The 22,966-nt window shown below is 42.7% G+C and overlaps 2 protein-coding genes across 5 annotated transcripts in view; both read right to left on the bottom strand.

Annotated features, from left to right (window-relative positions):
• The window catches only part of CEP85 (centrosomal protein 85), a 38,653-nt gene extending 26,404 nt beyond the window's left edge, over window positions 1-12,249 (bottom strand). For 2 of the 4 annotated variants that reach the window (XM_057700962.1, XM_057700989.1), the window contains exon 1: window positions 12,125-12,249. The gene's annotated coding sequence lies outside the window, so the exon portion shown is untranslated. Of the gene's footprint in view, window positions 1-7,620; window positions 8,002-12,124 lie in introns of all 4 variants that reach the window. The other 2 variants (XM_057700972.1, XM_057700979.1) reach the window with 2 other exon arrangements.
• Window positions 12,250-15,882: 3,633 nt separating this feature from the next.
• Window positions 15,883-21,553, bottom strand: LOC130853363 (uromodulin-like). Its single transcript, XM_057735132.1, has 7 exons — window positions 21,521-21,553; window positions 21,335-21,444; window positions 20,634-20,879; window positions 18,038-18,200; window positions 17,602-17,713; window positions 17,002-17,034; window positions 15,883-16,468 (listed from the first exon to the last, which is right to left on the bottom strand). The coding sequence occupies exons 1-7, from the start codon at window positions 21,551-21,553 to the stop codon at window positions 16,416-16,418; spliced, it is 750 nt and encodes a 249-aa protein (XP_057591115.1). The 3' UTR covers window positions 15,883-16,415.
• Between the last annotated feature and the right edge of the window lie 1,413 nt (window positions 21,554-22,966).

Raw genomic sequence — 22,966 nt, 5'->3', positions numbered from 1 at the left:
GGAAAAAACCTAAATAACCAAACCAACAGTGAAGTATCATAGCTTCAATTATGATTAACACAAAATGAATTCCCCAATTCCTCCAGTAATGAAAGTTATTCATAGGATGTACAAAGATAGAATTTTTGGTCATAAAAAAGCAGAACCCCAATCCTCAGTTGGGAGCATGAGGTTTTCTTCCCATTTCCCCATTCCTTAAAACATTTATATTTATTCTAATGGTAGGTTCTGAGAATTCAGCATAAGTCTGATTACTATCTGTGTAAATGAAAGCTTTAATTATCTGTAACTAATAAGAGCAAATAATAATAATGTCTTGTATATGCATAGTACTTGAGAGGGAGTACAGAGTAAGAGATGTGGGTCAGAGTACTGACTCTTGATCAGACAGTTCGGGTTTGGAGCCTGACATGAGCAATGTATTAACTGTGTAACCTTGGGAAAATTTCTTAATATCTTTGTGCCTCAGCTCCCTCATATAAAAATGAGGATAAAGACAGGACCTAATTCATTCTAATTCATTTAGAATTAACTTACAATGGTGCCTGACACATATTAAGTGCTTAATTAATGTTTTTATTATATTTATCATATTAGCAGTTGATGTTAATAAAAAGTGACACAGTATAGTCCCTGGAAGATAAAGTATGAATTTAGAAACTTTGAATTTATAAGAGCCCCAAAAGAGTTTGAGACAAACCCTATCGACAGAACACAACTCTCAGAGATGAAATGTAACTTTGGAGAGAAAAAAAAAAAAAAAGCTATATGGCACTATTTCTCTACTGTGCTTTACTGACCTCTATAGTTTTCTCTTAGTAATAACAACCCAAACCCTCACTAATTCACTGCATCTATAACAGAAATTGTACCATCCCCTGAAATCCCAGGTCTCCACATATTGGGTAAGAGAAACTTTGTTCAGTTAAAAAGCTTCCACTTATGGCTACTAATATTCAGTGTTTTCTTGGTGACACAGAAGGATCCTCTACCTGCTAGTGATATCGAATCGTCAGTATCAAAAGCATTTTTTATCCCTTTTTTTTTTAATTTTTTTGGGGGTACACCAGGTTCAATCATCTGTTTTTATACACATATCCCCATATTCCCTCCCTTCCTTGACTCCCCCGCCTCGAGTCCCCCCCACCCTCCCTGCCCCAGTCCTCTAAGGCATCTTCCATCCTCGAGTTGGACTCCCTTTGTTATACAACAACTTCCCACTGACTATTTTACAGTTGGTAGTATATATATGTCTGTGCTACTCTCTTGCTTCGTCTCAGTTTCCCCTTCACCCCCTGCCCCCTCCCATACCTCGAGTTCTCCAGTCCATTCTATCTGCGTCCTTGTTCTTGTCACTGAGTTCATCAGTACCATTTTTAGATTCCGTATATGTGAGTTAGCATACAATATTTGTCCTTCTCTTTCTGACTTACTTCACTCTGTATGACAGATTGTAGTTCTATCCACCTCATTACATATAGCTCCATCTCATCCCTTTTTATAGCTGAGTAATATTCCATTGTATATATATGCCACATCTTCTGTATCCATTCATTTGTTGATGGGCATTTAGGTTGCTTCCATGTCCTGGCTATTGTGAATAGTGCTGCAATAAACATGATGGTACAAGTTTCTTTTGGGATTATGGTTTTCTTTGGGTATATGCCCAGCAGTGGGATTACTGGATCATATGGTAGTTGTATTTGTAGTTTTTTAAGGAACCTCCAAATTGTTTTCCATAGTGGCTGTACCAACTTACAGTCCCACCAACAATGCAGGAGAGTTCCCTTTTCTCCACACCCTCTCCAACATTTGTGGTTTCCAGACTTTGTGATGATGGCCATTCTGATTGGTGTGAGGTGATACCTCATTGTGGCTTTGACTTGCATTTCTCTGATGATGAGTGATGTTGAGCATCTTTTCATGTGTTTGTTGGCCATCTGTATGTCTTCTTTGGAGAAATGTCTATTTAGGTCTTCTGCCCATTTGTGGATTGGGTTATTTGCTTTTTTGGTATTAAGCTTCATGAGCTGCTTGTATATTTTGGAGATTAATCCTTTGTCCGTTGTTTCATAGGCAATTATTTTTTCCCATTCTGAGGGTTGCCTTTTAGTCTTGTTTATGGTTTCTTTTGCTGTGCAAAAGCTTTTAAGTTTCATGAGGTCCCATTCGTTTATTCTTGATTTTATTTCCATGATTCTAGGAGGTGGGTCAAAAAGGATCTTGCTTTGATGGATGTCATAGAGTGTTCTGCCTATGTTTTCCTCTAGTTTTATAGTGTCTGGCCTTACATGTAGGTCTTTAATCCATTTGGAGTTTATTTTTGTGTATGGTGTTAGGAAGTGTTCTAATTTCATTCTTTTACATGTTGCTGTCCAATTTTCCCAGCACCACTTATTGAAGAGGCTGTCTTTTTTCCATTGTATACTCGTGCCTCCTTTGTCAAAGATAAGGTGCCCATATGTGTTTGGGCTTACTTCTGAGTTCTCTATTCTATTCCATTGATCGTCCTTTCTATTTTTGTGCCAGTACCATACTGTCTTGATCACTATGGCCTTGTAGTATAGTTTGAAGTCAGGAAGCCTGATTCCACCAACTCCATTTTTCCTTCTCAAGATTGCTTTGGCTATTCGGGGTCTTTTGCGTTTCCATACAAATCGTAAGATTTCTTGCTCTAGTTCTGTGAAAAATGCCTTTGGTAATTTGATCGGGATTGCATTGAATCTGTAAATTGCTTTGGGTAGTACAGTCATTTTCACGATGTTGATTCTTCCAATCCAGGAACATTGTATGTCCCTCCATCTGTTTGTGTCATCTTTGATTTCTTTCATCAATGTCTTAAAGTTTTCTGCATACAGATCTTTTGCCTCCTTAGGCAGGTTTATTCCTAGGTATTTTATTCTTTTTGTTGCAATGGTGAATGGGAGAGTTTCCTTAATTTCTCTTTCTGCTCTTCCATTGTTAGTGTATAGGAATGCAAGAGATTTCTGTGCATTAATTTTGTATCCTGCTACTTTACTAAACTCATCAATGAGTGCTAGCAGTTTTCTGGTAGAGTCTTTAGGGTTTTCTATATATAATATCATGTCATCTGCAAAGAGTGACAATTTTACTTCTTCTTTTCCAATGTGGATTCCTTTTATTTCTTTTTCTTCTCTGATTGCTGTGGCTAAAACTTCCAAAACTATGTTGAATAATAGTGGTGAGAGTGGACACCCTTGTCTTGTTCCTGTTCTTAGAGGGAATTCTTCCAGTTTTTCCCCATTGAGAACGATGTTGGCTTTTGGTTTTTCATATATGGCTTTTATTATGTTGAGGTAATTTCCTTCTATGCCCATTTTCTGGAGAGCTTTTATCATAAATGGATGTTGAACTTTGTCAAAAGCTTTTTCTGCATCTATTGAAATGATCATATGGTTTTTATCCTTCAATTTGTTGATATGATGTATCACATTGATTGATTTGCGTATATTGAAGAATCCTTGCATCTCAGGGATAAACCCCACTTGATCATGGTGTATGATTTTTTTTAATGTGCTGTTGCAGTCTGTTAGCTAGTATTTTGTTGAGGATTTTTGCATCTATATTCATCAGTGATATTGGTCTGTAGTTTTCTTTTTTTGTGACATCTTTGCCTGGTTTTGGTATCAGGGTGATGGTAGCCTCGTAGAATGAGTTTGGGAGTGCTCCGCCTTCTGCAATATTTTGGAAGAGTTTGAGAAGGATAGGTGTTAACTCTTCTCGAAATGTTTGATAGAATTCGCCCGTGAACCCATCTGGTCCTGGGCTTTTGTGTGTTGGGAGATTTTTAATCACTGCCTCAATTTCCGTACTTGTGATTGGTCTGTTCATGGTTTCTATTTCTTCCTGGTTCAGTCTTGGAAGATTGTATTTTTCTAAGAATGTATCCATTTCTTCCACGTTATCCAATTTATTGGCATATAGTTGCTTGTAGTAGTCTCTCATGATGTTTTGTATTTCTGAGGTGTCCGTTGTTACTTCTCCTTTTTCATTTCTAATTCTGTTGATTTGCATCTTCTCCCTTTTTTTCTTGATGAGTCTGGCCAATGGTTTATCAATTTTGTTAATCTTCTCAAAGAACCAGCTTTTAGTTTTATTTATTTTTCTTATGGTTTCTTTCCTTTCTTTTTCATTTATTTCTGCTCTGATCTTTATGATTTCTTTCCTTCTGCTCACTTTGGGGTTTCTTTGTTCTTCTTTCTCTAGTTGTTTTAGGTGTAAGGTTAGGTAGTTTATTCGATCATTTTCTTGTTTCTTAAGGTAGGACTGTATTGCTATAAACTTCCCTCTTAGAACTGCTTTTGCTGCATCCCATAGGTTTTGGGTTGTTGTGTTTTCGTTGTCATTTGTTTCTAGATATTTTTTGATTTCCTCTTTGATTTCTTTAGTGATTCCTTGGTTGTTTAAGAGTGAATTATTTAGCCTCCATGTGTTTGTATTTTTTGCAGTTTTTTTCCTGTAATTGATATCTAGTCTCATGGCGTTGTGGTCTGAGAAGATGCTTGATATGATTTCAATTTTCTTGAATTTGCTGAGGTTTGATTTGTGACCCAAGATGTGATCTATCCTGGAAAATGTTCTGTGTGCACTTGAGAAAAAAGTGTAGTCTGTCGTTTTTGGATGGAATGTCCTATAAATATCAATTAAGTCGAGATGGTCTAATGTGTCATTTAAAGCTTGTGTGTCTTTATTTATTTTCTGTTTGGATGATCTGTCCATTGATGTAAGTGGGGTGTTCAAGTCTCCCACTATTATTGTGTTCCTGTCGATGTCCCCTTTTATAGCTGTTAGCATTTGCCTTATGTATTGAGGTGCTCCTATATTGGGGGCATAGATATTTACCATTGTGATATGTTCTTCTTGGATGGATCCCTTGATCATTATGTAGTGTCCTTCCTTGTCTCTTGTAATAGTCTTTACTTTCAAGTCTAATTTGTCTGATATGAGTATTGCTACTCCAGCTTTCTTTTGACTTCCATTTGCATGGAATATCTTTTTCCATCCCTTTACTTTCAGTCTATATGTATCCCTTGGTCTGAAGTGGGTTTCTTGTAGGCAGCATATAGAAGGGTCTTGTTTTTGTATCCATTCAGCCAGTCTGTGTCTTTTGGTTGGAGCATTTAATCCATTTACATTTAAAGTGATTATTGACATGTGTGTTCCAATTACCATTTTCTTAATTGTTTTGGGTTTGTATTTGTAGGTGTTTTCCTTTTCTTGTGTTTCCTACTTAGAGAAGTTCCTTTAGCACTTGTTGTAAGGCTGGTTTGGTGGTGCTGAATTCTCTTAACTTTTGCTTGTCTGGAAAGCTTTTGATTTCTCCCTCAAATCTGAATGCGATTCTTGCTGGGTAGAGTATTCTTGGCTGTAGGTGTCTCTCTTTCAGGACTTTCAGTATATCCTGCCATTCCCTTCTGGCCCGCAGAGTTTCTGTAGAAAGGTCATCTGTTATCCTTATGGGTTTTCCCTTATATGTTGTTTGTTGCTTTTCTCTTGCTGCTTTTAATATTTTTTCTTTGTGTTTAATTGTCGTTAGCTTGATTAATATGTGTCTTGGTGTATTTCTCCTTGGGTTTATTCTGTATGGGACTCTCTGTGCTTCTTGGACTTGGTGAATTATTTCCTTTCCCATGTTGGGGAAGTTTTCCACTATAACCTCTTCAAATATTTTCTCAGACCCTTTCTTGTTTTCTTCTTCTTCTGGGATGCCTATAATTCGAATGTTGGTACGTTTAAGCTTATCACTGAGGTCTCTGAGACTGTCTTCTAATCTTTTTATTCTTTTTCTTTTTCCTGCTCTGTGGCAGTTATTTCCCCCATTCTATCTTCCAACTCACTTATTCATTCTTCTGCCTCAGTCATTCTGCTGGTTATAGCATCTAGAGTATTTTTAATTTCAGTTATTTTGTTATCCATTGCTGTTTGTTTTTCTGAGTTCTTATGAACTGTTTCTTGTACTTTCTCTATTTTGTTATCGAGATTTTGTATCATTTTTACTATCATTACTCTAAATTCTTTTTCAGGCATTTTTCCTATTTCCTCCTCATTTATTTGGTCTTGTGGGTTTTTTTCCTGCTCCTTTGCCTGCATGGTGTTTCTTTGTTTCCTCATGGTTGTCCAAACTTTTGGGGTTGCTTGTCCTGGTGATAGAGGTGTTTATAGAAGAGTGTCCAAGCCTCAGACTAATGTCCAAGTATTGGATTAAACGAATATTAAGTCTAGGAAACACATACATGTATAAGACACACAATTACTGAATCTGTTAGGTCATAAGGCTCTAGAAAGACCTGACAGAACCCCAGTGATATTCAAAGAGAAACCCAGCAGAAATTGACAACTGAAACAGAACAAATCAGAGACAAAAGCAAAAGCAAACAAACAACAAATAACACCCTACACATACAAACATCAATCCAGGGAGATTTTGTAAGCTAGGATCAAATATAGAAAAGAGCTGGAGTACCACCAGAGAGAATGGAGATTCTCAGAATGTAATTAGACAACTGTACTAAGAACTAAGATAAAGACAAAAGCCTATTATTAAATACCAAGGCAGCGCGTCATCTGGAGAATAGAGCAAGGAGTCTGAGCAGACCGCTAGTGTTGCTTATAAGTATGTTAAGATAAAATAAACTTAAAATGGCTGGAAGAAAGGGGAACAGAAGAGCTTAATGTGGTTGGAAATATGCAAATAAAAAGAAAGGAATAAAAATGTATAAAAGATAGGGATGAAAGGAAAGTATGAGAGATATTTTGTCCATACTACCAAAAACTTAGCTAGATATAGAAGTATATAAAAAGGCAAAAAAAAAAAAAAAAGAATAAAAAATATCATTAAAAAATTATGTTATAAAACTTGTAGATCCCTTAGGGCTAAGATCGTATTTAATAAATCCAAAAAAAAAAAAAGAGAGAGAGAGAAAGAAAAAAAAAATCCAGAACTGATCCCAGAATGGACCAGTTCAATAGGTATTGATACTACTATTTCTGTTTCCTTAGCGTCTCAGCTGTAAGTGTCCTTCTCCTTGCCTTGGGTTTTTCTTGCTTTATTCTGTGACCAGCAGAGATTCCTTTATTGTTCGTCTGTAAGCGTAGGTGTGTGGGGAGGAAGAGGGTACAATAGTGGCTCCTTCTCCTGGGAGTGAGTGAGCAGTGGCGCACTGTTGTTTCAGTCAGGCTTGGAGGTGCCTGTTGCAGAGGGCGCTGGTAGCTCAGGCGTAAACAGAAAGTCTTAGAGTTGGGCCTCTCTCAGGGTTTTTTTCTTTTTGATGCTGTTTTTTTTTTTTTTTTTTTTTTCTCTCGGCAGCCTCCCTGCTGCTGGCGTTGCAAGGGGTTTTAATCTAGTCCCGCCCGAGTGCCTGAGGGTGCTTGTTATCCCTGAGTGCCTTAGGTGGCCCACTGGCGTCTCTCCACTGCCTGTTGCAGAGGCGCCAAAGAGAGGGAGAGGCTACGCTCGCGGCTCCTCCCCCCTGCCCGTGAGCCTGCAGCCTCCAGCCGCCATCATGGCCGGGCAGCTCTCAGGGACGGGCACTCCTCTCCGCGGGCCTCCTCCCTCCTGTCCTCTTGTTCCGTCACCCTACTGGCAACAATGTTTCTCACCCTGAACCAGCTCTCCGGTTCCCACGCTCCCGCTCCTGGACCCTCCGTTCAGCCGCGGATCGATGTCTTGGTCCGGGAACGCTGAGCTGCGCTGCGGACCCTCCGTATGTTTCTCACTCTCTCCCGTCTGCCACAGCTCCGCCGCTTCACCCTCTTTGAGCCGTCGTAGATGCCTCCCTACCGGCTATGTCGGGCTCCCCGCAGCCCTTTCTGGTGTCCGAGGCCGTCTGCTGGTGTTCAGCTGGTTCTCTGTGGGAATTACTGCGTCCTTCCGTGCATTCCCAATGCATCTGTGGAGAGGGATGCACTCCACGTCTCTCTACTTCACCGCCATCTTTTCTCCTCCCCTTTTTTTTTTAAAAAGGGTTTTTCCCTCCAGATCTGATCAAACAAAGGATTTTTATTTTATTTTATTTTGGCCTGGCTGCACCACGCAGCATGTAGGATCTTAGTTCCCCAACCAGGGATGGAATCCACACCCCCTGCATTGGAAGCTCAGAGTCTTAACCACTGGACCACCAAGGAAGTCCCCCTTTCTTTAAGATATAACAAAACGGTAGGCCCACTGGATTCTGAGACCTTTCCAAATTCAGAGTTGAAAATGGGGTGACAAAAAAAACCTCAGCTAAACATGGAGTTACCCTATGACTCAGTAGTTCCACTCCTAGGTATATATTCAAGAGAAATAAGAACACATGTCAACACAAAATCTTGTACATGAATCTTCACAGCAGCATTATTTATAGTAGCCAAAAGGCAGAAAGAACTCAAATGTCCATTAGCTGATGGATAAATAAAATGTGGTATATCCACACAATGGAATATCACTAGGCAACAAAAAGGAATGAAGTACTGATACCTGCTACAACACGGGTGGACACTTAAAATATACTAAGTGAAGGAGGACAAAAACAAAAGGCCACATATTGTATAATTCCATTTATATGAAATGCCCAGAATTGGCAAATCTGTAGAGACAGTAGATTAGTGGTGGCCAGGGACTAAGAGGAGGGTGGGGACGGGGGAAAAGGGGAGCAACTACTAATGGTATGGGGTTTTTTACTAGGGTTATCAAAATGCTCTGAGATTAGATAGTGATGATGGGTTGTCAATATACTAAAACCTCTGAATTGCACACACATAAAATAGAATTTTATGGTATGTGAATTATATCTCAATTAAAAAAAAAAACTCCAAGGAGTAAAACATAAAACAGCACAGGATAAATAATTCTTAACTTCTTCCTCCTTAAGTTCAGAAGTAGATGGGTTACTGGTGGAAATTTTTAGGACCATTTGAAGGAGACAGGCTTCTTGAAATAAAACTGAATGTATAAGAAGTAACACAACCAATTATACAGCCAAGAAAGGTAGGAATGAGTGGAGGCAGACAGAAGAAGCACCTAAAATTCATAGTTTCTATTTTCAAAGCCATTTAAACAACAGAACTATTCATTCAACAAATTTAACACGTATTAAGTACGAGCTTACATCTTTTTGTTGAACTTCACTTTACTGAGCTTCACAGACTGCATTTTTTACAAACTGAAGATTTTGCGGCAAGCCTGTGTTAAGCAAGTCTATGGGTGCCTTTTTTCCTACAGCACTTGCTCACTTTGTGTCTGTGTCACATTTTGTTAATTCTTGAAATATTCCAAGCTTTTTCATCATTATTAAGTCTGTTATGGTGATCTGTGATCAGTGATCTTTGATGTTACTACTGTAACTGCAGATGTGGTGGAAACAACAAGAGGACTAAAACTAGAAGTGGAGCCTGAAGATGTGACTGAATTGCTGCAATCTCATGATAAAACTTTTAACGGGATATATACATATATATATAAATAAATACAGTTGATTCACTTTGTTGTACAGTGGAAATTGGCACAACACTGTAAAACAATTATACTCAAAGATCTGAAGAAAAAAAAATGTTGACAGATGAGGAGTTGCTTCTTATGGATGAACAAAGGAAGTGGTTTCTTGAGCCGGAACTACTCCTGGTGAAGATGCTGTCAAGACTGTCGAAATGACAGCAAAGGATTTAGAATATTACATAAATTTAGTTGATAAAGCAGCAGCAGGGTTTGAGAGGATTGACTCCAATGCTGAAAGAAGTTCCACTATGGGGAAAATACTATCAAACAGCATTGCATATTATAGAAAAATCGTTTGTGAAAAGTCAATCAATGAAGCAAATTTCACTTCTGTCTTATTTGAATAAATTGCCACAGCCACCCCAACCTTCAGCAACCACCACCCTGTTCAGTCATCTAGGCAGAATCCTCCACTAGCAAACTAGCAAAAAGATTACGAATCACTGACGGCTCAGATGATGGTTAGCATTTTTTATCAATAAAGGATTTTTTCATCAATGCACAGAGATTTTTAAAAGACACAATGCTATTGTGTACTTAATAGACTACAGTATAGTGTAAACATAACTTATATATGCACTGGGAAACCGAAAAAATTTGTGTCTCACTTTATTGCAGTGGTCTGGAATCCTACCAGTAATATCTCTGAGGTGTGCCTGTCTTTACTACTCATCAAGCACTCTGCTAAAGATTCTATAGTATCATGTCATGTTTAATGCTCATATCAAACCTATGAGGTAGTTACTATTATTATCCTCATTTTATGGATGAGAAAATAAGGATTAGAGAGGTGAAGGCTGTACAGTTAGGAAGAGGTTTCAAAGTTAGGACTGTGCTCTAATGCTATAGGAGTCTGGTCAGCATTCTGTCTCTGTGTTATAAAAGGAAACAACGGGGCCCTCCTTGGTTGGCACAGTGATTAAGAATCCGCCTGCCAATGCAGGGGACACAGGTTCGATCCCTGGTCCAGGAAGATCCCACATGCAGCAGAGCAACTAAACCCATGCACCACAACTACTGAAGCCCGCGCGCCTGTGATCCGGAAGAAGAGAAGCCACTGCAATGAGAAGCCCATGCACCACAACGAAGAGTAGCCCTTGCTAGCAGCAACTAGAGAAAGCCCACGTGCAACAATGAAGACCAACAGAAACAATAAATAAAATAAATAAATTTATTTTTAAAAAAAAAGAAAGAAAGGAAGTTACTAAGGCACCACAAGTTGGAGTTTCTGCCTCAGACATAACCAGAGCTGCAAGCCCCAAAGCAGTCAGGAGCAGAGGCAGCTCACATAACTTCTTCACTCTGCCCTTGGTCACCACCCAGGCTCTATTTCCCAAGTTGCTACCCAAGAATTAGATTTTGACTGTTATATGCATTTCTCCCCTCGAAGAATTATAATCTCAGTGTGGAACACATTTGGCAGCTGTTGAGAGAACCACATCAAGACAGAAGAGGATTTGAAGGGATACACAGACAGCTGACAGACACACTAAGAATCTCACACCATCACATTATTTTCATTGCCTTGCTCATTCATTAAACCAGACCTAAAGAAAGAGAAGCCAAATCCTTGCGAAGATGTTGCTTTTACAAAGAACAAGGCCTGAACACCACCAGATCATTATGAAGCAGACAAGGCCTAAGCGCAAGTAACAAAGTGTGGTTCTCTTAGTCGTCCTTGTATGACTACTCCTCCCTTCCCAATAAACAATATTCAATTCATCAACCAAAATTAACTGAGTGCCTATTTGCCTGGCTCTGTGCCATGTGGTGGAAGTAGACTGGTGTAAAAGACAAACGGGGTTCTGATCCTCCCGGTTTAATGTGATGAAATAAGTGTCGAACTCCTTCTGTTGCATAAATAAGCTTTAACACACTTTCTGTTCATCCAGAGAGCCAGCTCGGGTAAGTCTTTGATGCGGGGCGGTCCTGTACACTGCAGGCTGTTTAGAAGCACCCCTGACTTCTACCCATCAGATGCCGGGAGCAATCCCCGAGTTGGGAGAACCAAAAATGTCTCCAGACACGGTCAACTATCCCATGGGGGGCAAAATCGCGGCGGCTGAGAAACTCCAGCCTAACGTCTTCACAAGTGCTTTCTGCCCCCCCAACTTTCCTTCCCTATTCATTCTCCAAATCTCGGCTCAAACTTCACTTCCTTGCGGAGGGCTCCCCGCCCCCTCGGACTCCGTGGGCGCCTCGGGGTGCGCGCTCCTCTACTTCTCCACCCTGCACTCCTGAGTGCTGGCCAAGCAACCACCCGGGGGACGTCTACTCCTCTCCCGGGGCTGCGCGCTCCTGGAGGGCAAGCAACTTCCCTCCCGCCCTGGCGACCGGCACTGGGTCCGTCCTTCACAGAGGTCCCGCAACTGCTGCGGAGTGAGGGACGGCGGGAGGCGACCGAAACCCAAGGAGGCGTGCGCCGGGCATTATTTCAAAAAGCTGGGGCGTGAGAGACCCAAGGCGGATGGCTCAGTCGCTCTGCGCACGCGCCACGTTCCCCCGCGGCCCCCCTCCCCGCCCCTCAACGGAGCCAGGTCGAGAGTGCCTGAGGCTCCGCCGAGGCTCTCCAAGGTGGGGACAGGGTATGTCAGTCCGACGGGGGCCCCTGAAGGGAGGAGGACTTACGTGAGCTTGAAAGCGGGCAGCGAAATCCCTCACTCAGGGACACCAACCGCTGCCACCACGTCGGCTACGGACGACGGTTGGGCCCTTCAGTTAGCCTAACGGCCGTTACACACCCGCCAGGCCGCGCGCCTCAGAGCGCGCGCCGCCCCGGCCCCGCCCCTTTCTGTTCTCTGCGACCAATCAGGAGTCGGGCCGCGCGGGTGTCCCGCCCCTGCACGCCATCCTCGGCGCAGAGACCGAGTGGATCTCTCTGCGCATGAGCTCGCCGCGGCTCTTCGCCGTCGCGTTCGCCTCTTGGCGGGTCTCGCCTGTGGGCGGAGCCCTGCTCACCCGGGCCTGAAGTAGCCAGCTTGGGCCTGTGCGGATTGAGAAGCTGGCAGCCAGCGCGGCTCATTCCGGGATCTCACCCAAGCTGCCCACCTTCCTCCTATTCCTCACTGCCTATCAGTACTCCCACCTGAAGCAGGGGGTCACGTTGTGACCAGGAGTTAGGGTGTGGCCAGGGTCACTGTCCTGTCAGGGTCAGGACTTGGTCTGGGTTAGTGAGTGGTCAGTCTCTGACCAGGACTCAGGTTGAAGGGCAAGGGATCAAGCTTGCCTCCCTACTCAAACTCGGTCCTTAGGAAAAGGAACTGTTTATTTGCATTAATATATACTTGAAGGGCTTCCTAGGTGGCGCAGTGGTTGAGAATCCGCCTGCCAATGCAGGGGGCACAGGCTCGATCCCTGCTCCAGGAAGATCCCACATGCCTCCAAGCAACTAAGCCCCTGCGCCACAACTATTGAGCCTGTGCTTTAGAGCCCGTAAGCCACAACTATTGAGCCCATGCACTGCAACTACTGAAGCCCACGCGCCTAGAGCCCAGGGCTCCGCAACAAGAGCAGCCACGGCAGTGAGGAGCGCGCGCACCACAACGAAGAGTAGCCGCCACTCACCGCAACTAAAAAGAAAGCCCGCGGACAACAACAAAAAAAGACCCAACACAGCCAATAAAATAAATAAATAAATAAATTTATTTAAAATATATATATATATTTGAAGATTCAGACTGAAATTGTTTATAAAAGGAAAAACAAAGCCATCAGCCAAAGTATAGTAAAATTCCAGGTATCTGGAAACTCGACTTGGGGGGGCGAGGCATTAAAAAGTTGTGTGATACAACATAGTAAGTATAACTAACAGTGCATATTTTATATATGAGAGAGTAAATCCTGAGTTCTCATCACAAGGAAAAATATTTTTTATTTCTTTACTTTTGCATCTGTATGAGATGATGTATATTCACTAAATTTGTGATAATCATTTCATGATGTATGTTAAGTGAAGTCATTATGCTGTACATTTTAAACTTATACAGGGCTATATGTCAATTAATAAAACAAAAATAAAAATTGTGTGATTTCTTAACTTTGAAGAAACAGACATAAAGAGTTAATTACTGGTCCAAATTCATTCTAGAAGAAGGGCTCTGGGGATATACTCCAAAGTTCTATCACTTGCCCTCTCTTACAGTCGTTTTTTTTTCTTAAGATTTACTTTATTATTTATTTATTTTTGGCTGCGTTGGGTCTTCGTTGTTGCGCACGGGCTTTGTCTAGTTTTGGACAATAGGGGCTATACTCTTCATTTCAGTGCAAGGGCTTCTCATTGCCGTCGCTTCTCTTGGTAGGGAGCACAGGCTCTAGGCGTGCAGCCTTCAGTAGTTGCAGTGTGTGGGCTCATTAGTTGTGGCTCACAGGCTCTAGCACGCAGGCTCAGTAGTTGTGGCACACAGGCTTAGTTGCTCTGCGGCATGTGGGACCTTCCCAGCCCAGGGCTTGAACCCGTGTTCCCTGAATTGGCAGGCAGATTCTTAACCACTGTGCCACCAGGGAAGCCCTCTTATAATGTTTTAAGGTAAGAATACAGAATGTAGAAAATAGCAGATTTAATGGATAATGAATCTGGGTATGATATGATAGATGAATTTAGGGAGTATTCTCTGAAATTAAGACCAGAAGCCTTTATAAAAATATAAATGGTAAAGACAGGTTTCTAAATGAATAAATTTGTGGACTGGTGGGTAGGAAATAGGCTGGTGGGTGGTGGGAACACCCACTTGATGGCTTCTACTTCTTTGGTGAAAAGCATCTGTAAGAAAGGAGGGAACAGAGGCATGTTGAAGGCTGAGAAGAATGGGGAAGATTTGAAGAGCTGATACAGAGGATGGAAGAGAAAGCAGACTGGAAACAGGGGAAGTGCTGAGATTTAAATTTACAGTTGGCAAACAGTACGTTTGTACAGTTTTCTCCAATGGGTATCAATATTTTAAAAGTAACTCCATTATTATATTACCAATTTTTGAATGTGAATGGCTCCTCATTTATATTTTAATGAAGACTTTTGGTACTAATTTCAGAGAATATTCATAATTTTTAGTTATGAGATAGTCAAATCTTCAGTTACTTTATTATTTTAAAAAGCTTGCTGCATATTTTAATAAGATATACAAATGGAACTATCACCTGACATGACTGAAAGAAGACTAGAGTTGGCCAGTTAGGTCCCACCCCAATTTAACCAAGGAAAGTGAGAAAATAAACTAACTGCACCTTCATAATCATGTAATTAGAGCTATTTTCACATGCATTAAGTGTTGTTAGGTGGATTATTTTATAAGCATCTATTGTTACACAGCACAGAGGCTTCTTTAACATGGTCAACTAAGTATAGTTTAAGTTCAATAGCTTCCTTGTTAACTTCACTTTGTTTCATTCTGTTTTCTTTTTGATGTATTTAAGCATAATATAGTCAATGATATTTTTCCTTTATCATTTATGATATATTTTAAATATAGCCTTTGTCAGCAGGGCTATTTAAACAGTTTCTGCTCCGGACTTATAAAGTGAATATGAATACCCAGTGAAATGTAATTAATTGTACTGATTTAATAAGTGTGTGATTTTTATGTACATGAAAAAATAATAATGGATTGATCATTTGACTTAATTTTTTTCTGGAGCTGTTAAACCATTAAATGACAAGAAAAGATTTTGCAAATGAAATGTTAAGACTGTTAAATTTAATTTTTATTTTGTTGCTTGTAACAACATATTTTCCCTAGAAATTAATTTCTAAAATGATCATAGGGGACTTCCCTGGTGGTCCAGTGGTTAAGACTTTGCCTTCCAATGCAGGGGGTGCAGTTCAGTCTCTGGTCTGGGAGCTAAGATCCCACATGCCTCATGGCAAAAAACCAAAAAAACATAAAACTGAAGCAGTATTGTAACAAATTCAATAAAGACTTAAAAAAAAAAAGGTCCACGTTACAATGATCATAGATATCAATAAAAGTAGTATTTCAAAAGTGAAACAACAAAAAGAGGCACAGGGCCTTCTTGTGATTTTGCAGAAGTGCCATCTCTGTCAACTTCTAAAGCCTATCCTGCTTCCCAATCCACACCACCTACTTCCTGCACTCAACTGTCCTCTCTATAAGGTTAAAGCCTGTGTCTTGTGTACTACTGAATCTCCAAGGGCCTAACATGTAGATTCCAACCTGTTTTTAAATAAATAAATGATAGCACATTGTTGCCTGTATCCACCCTCTATTAGGAAAGGGGAGTTAATGAGGTTGGAAATAATTAATGTTCAGAATAATATTATATGGACACATTTAATCCTAATTCTGAAATTGGATAGTTCTTGCCCGTTGTGCAGAAGAAAGGAGACTTGGAATGAGCTGGCCAAGGCCCAGCAACTTACCTTAGAATGAGAGTCATGGAGTCCCCATGTTGAAGCAGAGATCATGTGGTCAAATTCTTTCATTTTACAAATGGGGGAACTGAGACCCATAGAGAACAAAGTCACTTCTCACATGTACACACATTCTCACATGTATGCACACACACACACACAAACACACCATTCTTCCTAAAGCCTTGAAGCTTTGTGGTCTGATAACACAGAAAAGGAGTCAGACAAAGTAGGAAAGTTCCCTGCTGTTTATTGGCCATACCCTCTGCCCTGCCCCTTACCATACAGGGCTGGCCAATCCCACCCCTGGAAGAGTTCCAGAGATGGGAAGGGAATGTGGGACGAGGAAGCACTGCCCAAGGCTCAGTGGTCACACTCCTTACCAGACAGTAGTTGGGTCACACATGGATTCCATCTTCACCCTCAACCTCTCTGGTCCCTAACAAGAGGACGGACTACTTGCCTCTCCCTAAATCTTCCTCCACCCTACCCTTGACTCAGGCAACTAAACTAAAGGCTAAGGACTAGAGTTGGGGGAGGTGTCTGGGCAGGATTTTATCCTAGCATCCAACCTATCACCACCAGAAGAAAGATGGCCATCCAGGATCCTGCAGAAAAGAAAGAAATGATTACAAAGCAGAATTAGGTGGCTTTGAGAGCCTGGGAAACTTTATAGGCTTAGATACTCCACTTTGGGGATTATTTAGTAAGTCACTTATGCATTCTTTCAACAAAGCTTTCCTGGGACTGTGCACAAGTCTCTGTTAGACTGCGGGTGAGGTGGTTGGAGATACAGAAATGAACTCTCTAGTTCAGTGTGGACCCCACTCAGTCCCTCCCACTTGTTGTCGCCTCCCTGGCCTTGTATCTTGAAACTTCAACCCCTACTCTAAATCATTTCTGGATAGCCTCAGGTTCTGATGAGGGACAAAAATCTAACTATGACTACCAACAACCTCACAATGACAACTCTGCCGTGTATGGCGGAGGAAGCTGAGACTTAGGGTAACTGACTTCTCCCAAGTCACATACTGTTAAGCAGAGACAAGATCCAAGACCAGTACCCTCCCTAAGCCAGTGTGTACCCCCAGACCCTGGTGCAGTCATCAGAACTTTATCACAGCCATCCCTGTGTACCAACCTGCCATACTCCTGCTGCTGGAGGCACTGGGCTCTGAAACCACAAAGGAAGGAAGATTAAGCTTAATAAGGCATCCTGACAGTAAAAGGTCAGCACGCTCCCATCATTGAAAGATTGGGCAAAAGGACCCTTCCTTGAAGCAGGGATTCAGAAGGGTGTGATGATGAACCCTCTGCCTCTAAAGGACTTACTAAGAAGATACGCTTTCCCATGAGGGTCAGAGCTTTGGAAAGTTGTCAGGGAATAGAGAGAAGGGAGAAATAGTTTCAGACCAGCAAGGAGGATTTACAAAAGCATACTGGCACAAGGGACAAACAGACTGGTAGAAGACTGGTCTGGTGTGGCAGGAAAGATGAGAATGGGAAGAGAGAAGTTTAATGAGTGAGAACAGAACGGGACCGGGGGAGGGAGGAGATCTCTCCAGAGCAAAGGAGGAGCCGAGGAGGATATGGGCTGGGGGAGGATACGGACTAGAACTGAGGGAGGAGTTTGAGGACACGCAGGTAGGAAGGGGCTCAAGTGAAGGGTTGGGGTCTCAGAGCAGGTCAGTGGGAAAATCTGGAATAGGAGTCAAGGAGGCCCCCCACATGATGCAGTTACCATTTAATCGAATGGGCCCGAACACCAGCCAGCCAGCGCCGCTATTCAGGCCCTCCAGAGCTGAGATCTCCCAGGCTCGATTCCTCCCAGGCGGACTCTTCTGACTACAAGTCTGCGGGGACACAGCAGATGGGTAGAGAGGTCTTCCCCGCTCCCCTCACCCCTAGCCTGGACGGGCCGTTGTCTGAGACCCCCAGGCAGCCCCAGTGAGTTCACCAAAATCCTGCCCTTTAAGTCGATCCCCAAGGCCCCTCGCCCTCGGCCCCGCCCCCTGACCCGCCCCTGCAGGATAGGCCAATCCCCAGCACCACCGCCCTCTAGGCCCCTCCTTAGTCCCGCCCCCAGGATGACAGCAGCGCTGGGAGTCTGGCTCCCCAGCTAGCCACCCGGCGGCGGCTACAGCGACTGCCCGGAGCCTCTAGGGCTGACCGCTCACCGGCGGACACGGGCGTCCCGCCTGCTTGTCACACAGGGTCACTCGGCCGTGCAGGTAGAGCATATCGCTGGTCGAGAAGCGGAATAGGTTGAAGGCTAGCGTCACTTCCAGGGAGGCCCCGTTGGCCCGCAGGCCCCCGAGCAGCCGGTCGCTGGCTGGGCAGCTATGGAGAAAGGAGGCGTCACCCACTGTTAGGAGCCCTGGCAAACACTGATTTCCCCTTTTTTGCTTGTCCTGTGTGGGTGTGGATGCTAGGTCTCATAATGAAAATTTCCATGCGTTACTTCATCCTCACATCAGTCCTAGGAGGAAGACAATAATTTTGCCCCCCTCCTGCTTTCCTTTCTTTCTTTCTTTCTCTCTCTTTCTTCCTTCCTGCCTTTCTTCCGCTTTCCCTCTCCCCTTCCCTCTCTCTCTCCCTCCCTTTTTTCTTTCTTTCTCTTTCCTTTTTTTTTTAAACATCTTTTCTCTCCCTCTGTCTTCTTTCTTCTCCTTCCCCTCTTACTTCTATTATTATCTTGGCGGTGTGGTGGTAGTAAATCAAGGTAAAATGAACTTAAAATTTTTTTTCCCCTAAGGCTGTCCCCTTTCCATAAAGTTTGCGTCTTGACCGGGCATAGTTTATCAGTGATCACTTATTAGCAGTAACTTCTCCACATTAAAAAAGGAAACCTCAGTTACTGGGGGAAACCCTGGTAGACATAGAAAATTCTGAGCTAAGAGGTTTGGAGATAGTGGCCTGTTCAATAACTATTCACATTATTGTCATGGTGACTTTTTGAGGCGACAATAACCTAAATGTTAACCCCTTCACTATAACTGGTAATATTTGGATAGGCCTGTGGTGTAGAGTCCGTGGGCAGAACGAAAGTCTTACTATACATGGGCTCTGTTCTAGGTGCTTGGGAGAATTAGAGAACTAAGTGAACAAAACAGACCAAACCTCCTATTCTCCTGTGGCTGAGGGGAGACAGACAATAAATAACTTAATAAAAAAAGTAAATGAGCTCATATAATATAGTATATAATAGGAGGTGATAAGTAGATAGAAGAAAGAAAGAAGGATCTAGACTGGATGAGTGGAGGGTAGTTGCAATTTTAAATAGCAGGGGGGAGGTAGGTTTCATTGAAATGGTGCCATTTTAGCAAAGACTAAGGAGATTAGAATTTTCCATGTGAATATCAGGGAGTTGAGGATTCCAGGAAGAGAATACAGCCAATGCAAAAGCCTAAGGGACAGCAAATTATCTTCCCACGGAGTTACCTGTCCACACAGGTGCTACCTCCTGTGGGCTTTAGGGAGTCACCTCTCTGAAATCTCGCCCTTGTACTTCCTGACTCCCATTTAGTCTTTTTTTACCCTGGGATCTTTATTCCAGGACTCAAGCTCACCATCAATAAATCCATTCTAGTTTCCCCCCTTGATGGTCCTTTTCTTTTTCTCCTCCTTCTCCTCCTCTCCTCCTCCACCTCCTTTTTTTTTTTTTTTTTTTTTTGCCACACCATGTGGCCTGCAGGATCTTAGTGGTCATGGCAGTGAAAGCGCCATTTCCTAACCACTGAATCGCCAGGGAATTCCCAGTCCTTTTCTTTTTTAAAGATGAGGAAACAGAGGCTTAGAGAAGTTAAGTAGGTTGTCTAAGTTTCTTCAGGTATCAACCTGGCTGCAGTGCCCACCCATACCCTTAATCACTAGGTTCTCTTTCCTCCTGACAAAGGAAGAATTGCATGGTAGGATGGATTTGGTGGTGTTTCAGAACCAGGACTCTGGAGCATGAGTAGACCAGAATTATGAGCTTGGTCTAGTCATTAAACTTTGAATCTTCTCTAATCCCCTCATCTTTAAAGTGGCGGAAATAATACTTCACGGGGTTGTTTGCAGGAATAAATGAGGTAATGAATGATTCACTGTTAAGACTTGCTAATAATAACAAGCAAGTCTTATTAAGACTTTGCTCTGCAAAGACTTGTTAATAATAATGAAATACAACCAGGAGGCAGGAGACACAGCTCCTTCCCTAGATCATGAGCTGTTGAGGGTAAGGACTTGGCGCAGCACTTAGCAAGGTCTACCACTTATGAGTTGTGTGAACTGAGCCTAAGTTTCTCCATCTATAAAAGGGGAACAAAAATATAACTATCTCATACAGTGTGTTGTGAGGCTCAAGTGAGTTACTATATGTGAAGTGATTTCAACAATGCCTGGCGTGGAATAAATGTCAATATATTATGCAGTGTATATCACCCTGAAATGTTGGTTTTGTTTTTGTTGTTTACTTTTGTCACTGTGGGTCCTCAGTGATTGTTTGAGGAAAAAATACAAGGAACGTGTCATTAATCGGCTGTGATGTTGGACAGACCTTAATCTCCCAGCATCTTAGTTTACTCATCTGAAAACTGGGAATGGTAACAATATTTGCATTTTTTTCAACAAACATTCACCCAGCACTTACTTTCTCCCACTGTGTATGTACCAGCAATACAGAGAAGAGTGACAGGATCTGTGCTTGTGGATACAAAACCATCTAGCACAAGCCACAGTCCAAGACCTAGTGTGGCACTGAAAGGAGGTTACCAGGGCCCAACAGATACTTACCTCTCCTTCACAAAGTAGTATGTGGCCTTAACAGCACCCGTCCTGGAGATGTTGGTGCTGGCAAAGACCTCATTGGCCACCAGGGCAAATCTGTCTGGGTCACTGCTTGTGGCTCTGAGGACCATGTAGAGAGGCTTGCCAAGGGGGACTGGTCTGTTCTCAAGTGGAGAAGAGAGCTGAGGATCTGTGAAGATGCCCAGGATGACAATGGTGTCCCCAGTGCCCGGAATATGGATGGTGGTATATCTGGAGAAAGAAGGGAATGAGATCCTCACCACAGAACCCTAGAGGTAGGGGCATCATTCGCCTTCTGCCTTGCACCCTAGGTCACTGAGCACTGGTAACCATAGAGAACCAGGGGAGGGGAGGAGCAAATCTGCTGATCTTCCTCCTGGACCTCCTAAAAAGTGAAGGGCCACATCATAGATCCCCAGACCCCAGGACCCTTGAAGCCATCCAAGCCATCCTACCTCAAGGTGATTTACATAAACAACCCATAATGCATTTCTTCATAGAAGCATCTTTTTCTTCCACTAATACTTTGGGTCTCAATCTAAGAGGTACCTAGGATTTGTGGGTGGGCATGGGGGGCCAACATCCTGAGGGTGTTGATTCCTTTTGCCTGGATTATAGGTAGCAGTGGGAACTCACGAGCCTCCACAGGGCCCAGCCCAACAGGCAGCTGACAGAAAAGAACTCACGGGAAGGAGACCACTGGGTAAGGGTTAGTCTGGCTCACATTCACCACCAGAGGGTATGTGCAGCTGAAGCTGAGCGTTGTAGAGTCAGTATTGGTAATGTCGTGGTGAACCTGCAGAAGCAGCACCTCCAGAAAATAAAGGGCATGGCTGTTGTTGGTCTAGGAAAAACAGGGAGACAGCCATTACCCTCAGATCTCCAGGGGAATCACTTTCTTCCATCGTCATTTGCTGCAAGTTGTTTATTTAAATAAGAGTAATGGCTAAAGTTTACTGAGCGTGGGTTGTATTCCGGGCACTGTGGCCTGACCACTACTCTCTGAGGAGGGTTCTGTTATTAGTCCCATTTTACAGAAGAGTAAACTGAGGCTTTTTTTTTGGGGGGGGGGCGTGCCCTGTGGTTTGTGGGATCTTAGTTTCCCGACCAGGGATTGAACCTGGGCCCTCGGCAGTGAAAGTATGGAGTCCAAACCACTGGACCGCCAGGGAATTCCCAGTAAACTGAGGCCTAGAAAGTTAAAAGATTTGCGCAAAGCAACTAACAAAGCCAGAATTCAACATCTCTCTGATCCCAGAGCCCGTGTTCTTAACCTCTGTGCCAGCGGTTCTCAAATTTCAGTGGAATATTTTCTCCAATCTCTTGGAAAAAGTAAATAAATAAAAAAATCACTGTGGAGCTTGTTAAAATTGCCAGGTCCTGGTCCTGATCCCAAAATTCAGATATCTTTTGGTATTTCATTGTTTCCATAGGATTTTTTTTTTAAAGAATCAAGATGATTTGTTTTGTTGCTATAAATCAAGCAGTTTATTAAAAAAGAACATTGATAGGGAATTCGAGGGGCAGAGCCGTGGACTTAGCTATTTCATGTTGAAACTGCCAACTCTGTTCTATGACTGAAGCAAGAGACCTTGTGAGTCTGTGGGTGGCAGAACTAGACACTAGAGGAACTAAATCATCCACCCCACTGCGGCCGTTAGAACACACTCTGGTTTTCAAACTGAGCCTGGGGAGCTCCAGAAACTCTTTGAAGGGGCGTTAAAGCCAACTGTGTGTTGGGGAGAAGCTGATCAAGGAGAGCACTCTTTCTCCTACTCCATTCACTCAGAGCTGCCCTGCTTTCATATATTTATATTTGGCTTTTATGTAAGAGCCCTTCCAAGGAAAGGAGGTAACTGCACAGTGAGCAGTGAGGAGCACAAACCAGCTCTGTTAATAACTAGCTGTGTGACTGGGGAAAATCCCTCAACTTCCCTGAGCCTTAGTGCTCATCTGTAAAATGGGAACTTCACAGGATTATTGTGAAGATTGAGTGAGATAGTGCATGTAAAGAAGATTTTAACCCACAGCACATGGTACACAATAAGAAATTAATAAATATTGGTTGTGGTTGTGGTAGTCAAGTTTTTAATGGATTCTGTGGCTGACAAGTTTGGAAACCAATTTCCCAATCCATCGAACATGGCACCATTTTTAAAGGCATTCCCAATCTGATGGGGGACAATGTGGTATCTTCCCCCAAAAGACTGGTCTGATTGCTAAGACCTGACTCCATTCCAGAGAATTATTCTTTAGTTAAGTGGAAATAAAGTCACAACTGGTGCCCAATCATTCATTTCCCAGTTGCTCCCCCGAAA

This window comes from Hippopotamus amphibius, chromosome 1 (genome assembly GCF_030028045.1).
Source record: "Hippopotamus amphibius kiboko isolate mHipAmp2 chromosome 1, mHipAmp2.hap2, whole genome shotgun sequence".
Taxonomy (NCBI): Eukaryota; Metazoa; Chordata; class Mammalia; order Artiodactyla; family Hippopotamidae; genus Hippopotamus; species Hippopotamus amphibius.
Note: the sequence above shows the minus strand (reverse complement) of the source record. Positions and strands in the feature narration are given on the sequence as shown.

Coding starts and splice junctions, on each gene's coding strand:
- LOC130853363 (XM_057735132.1), bottom strand. CDS start 21,553: ATGGAAGAAAGTGATTCCCCTGGAGATCTGAGG. Junction 20,880..21,334: donor TACCCAGTGGTCTCCTTCCC/GTGAGTTCTTTT, acceptor TTCTTTCTCCAG/ATATACCACCATCCATATTC. Junction 17,035..17,601: donor CGGGCCCATTCGATTAAATG/GTAACTGCATCA, acceptor TTGTGGTTTCAG/AGCCCAGTGCCTCCAGCAGC.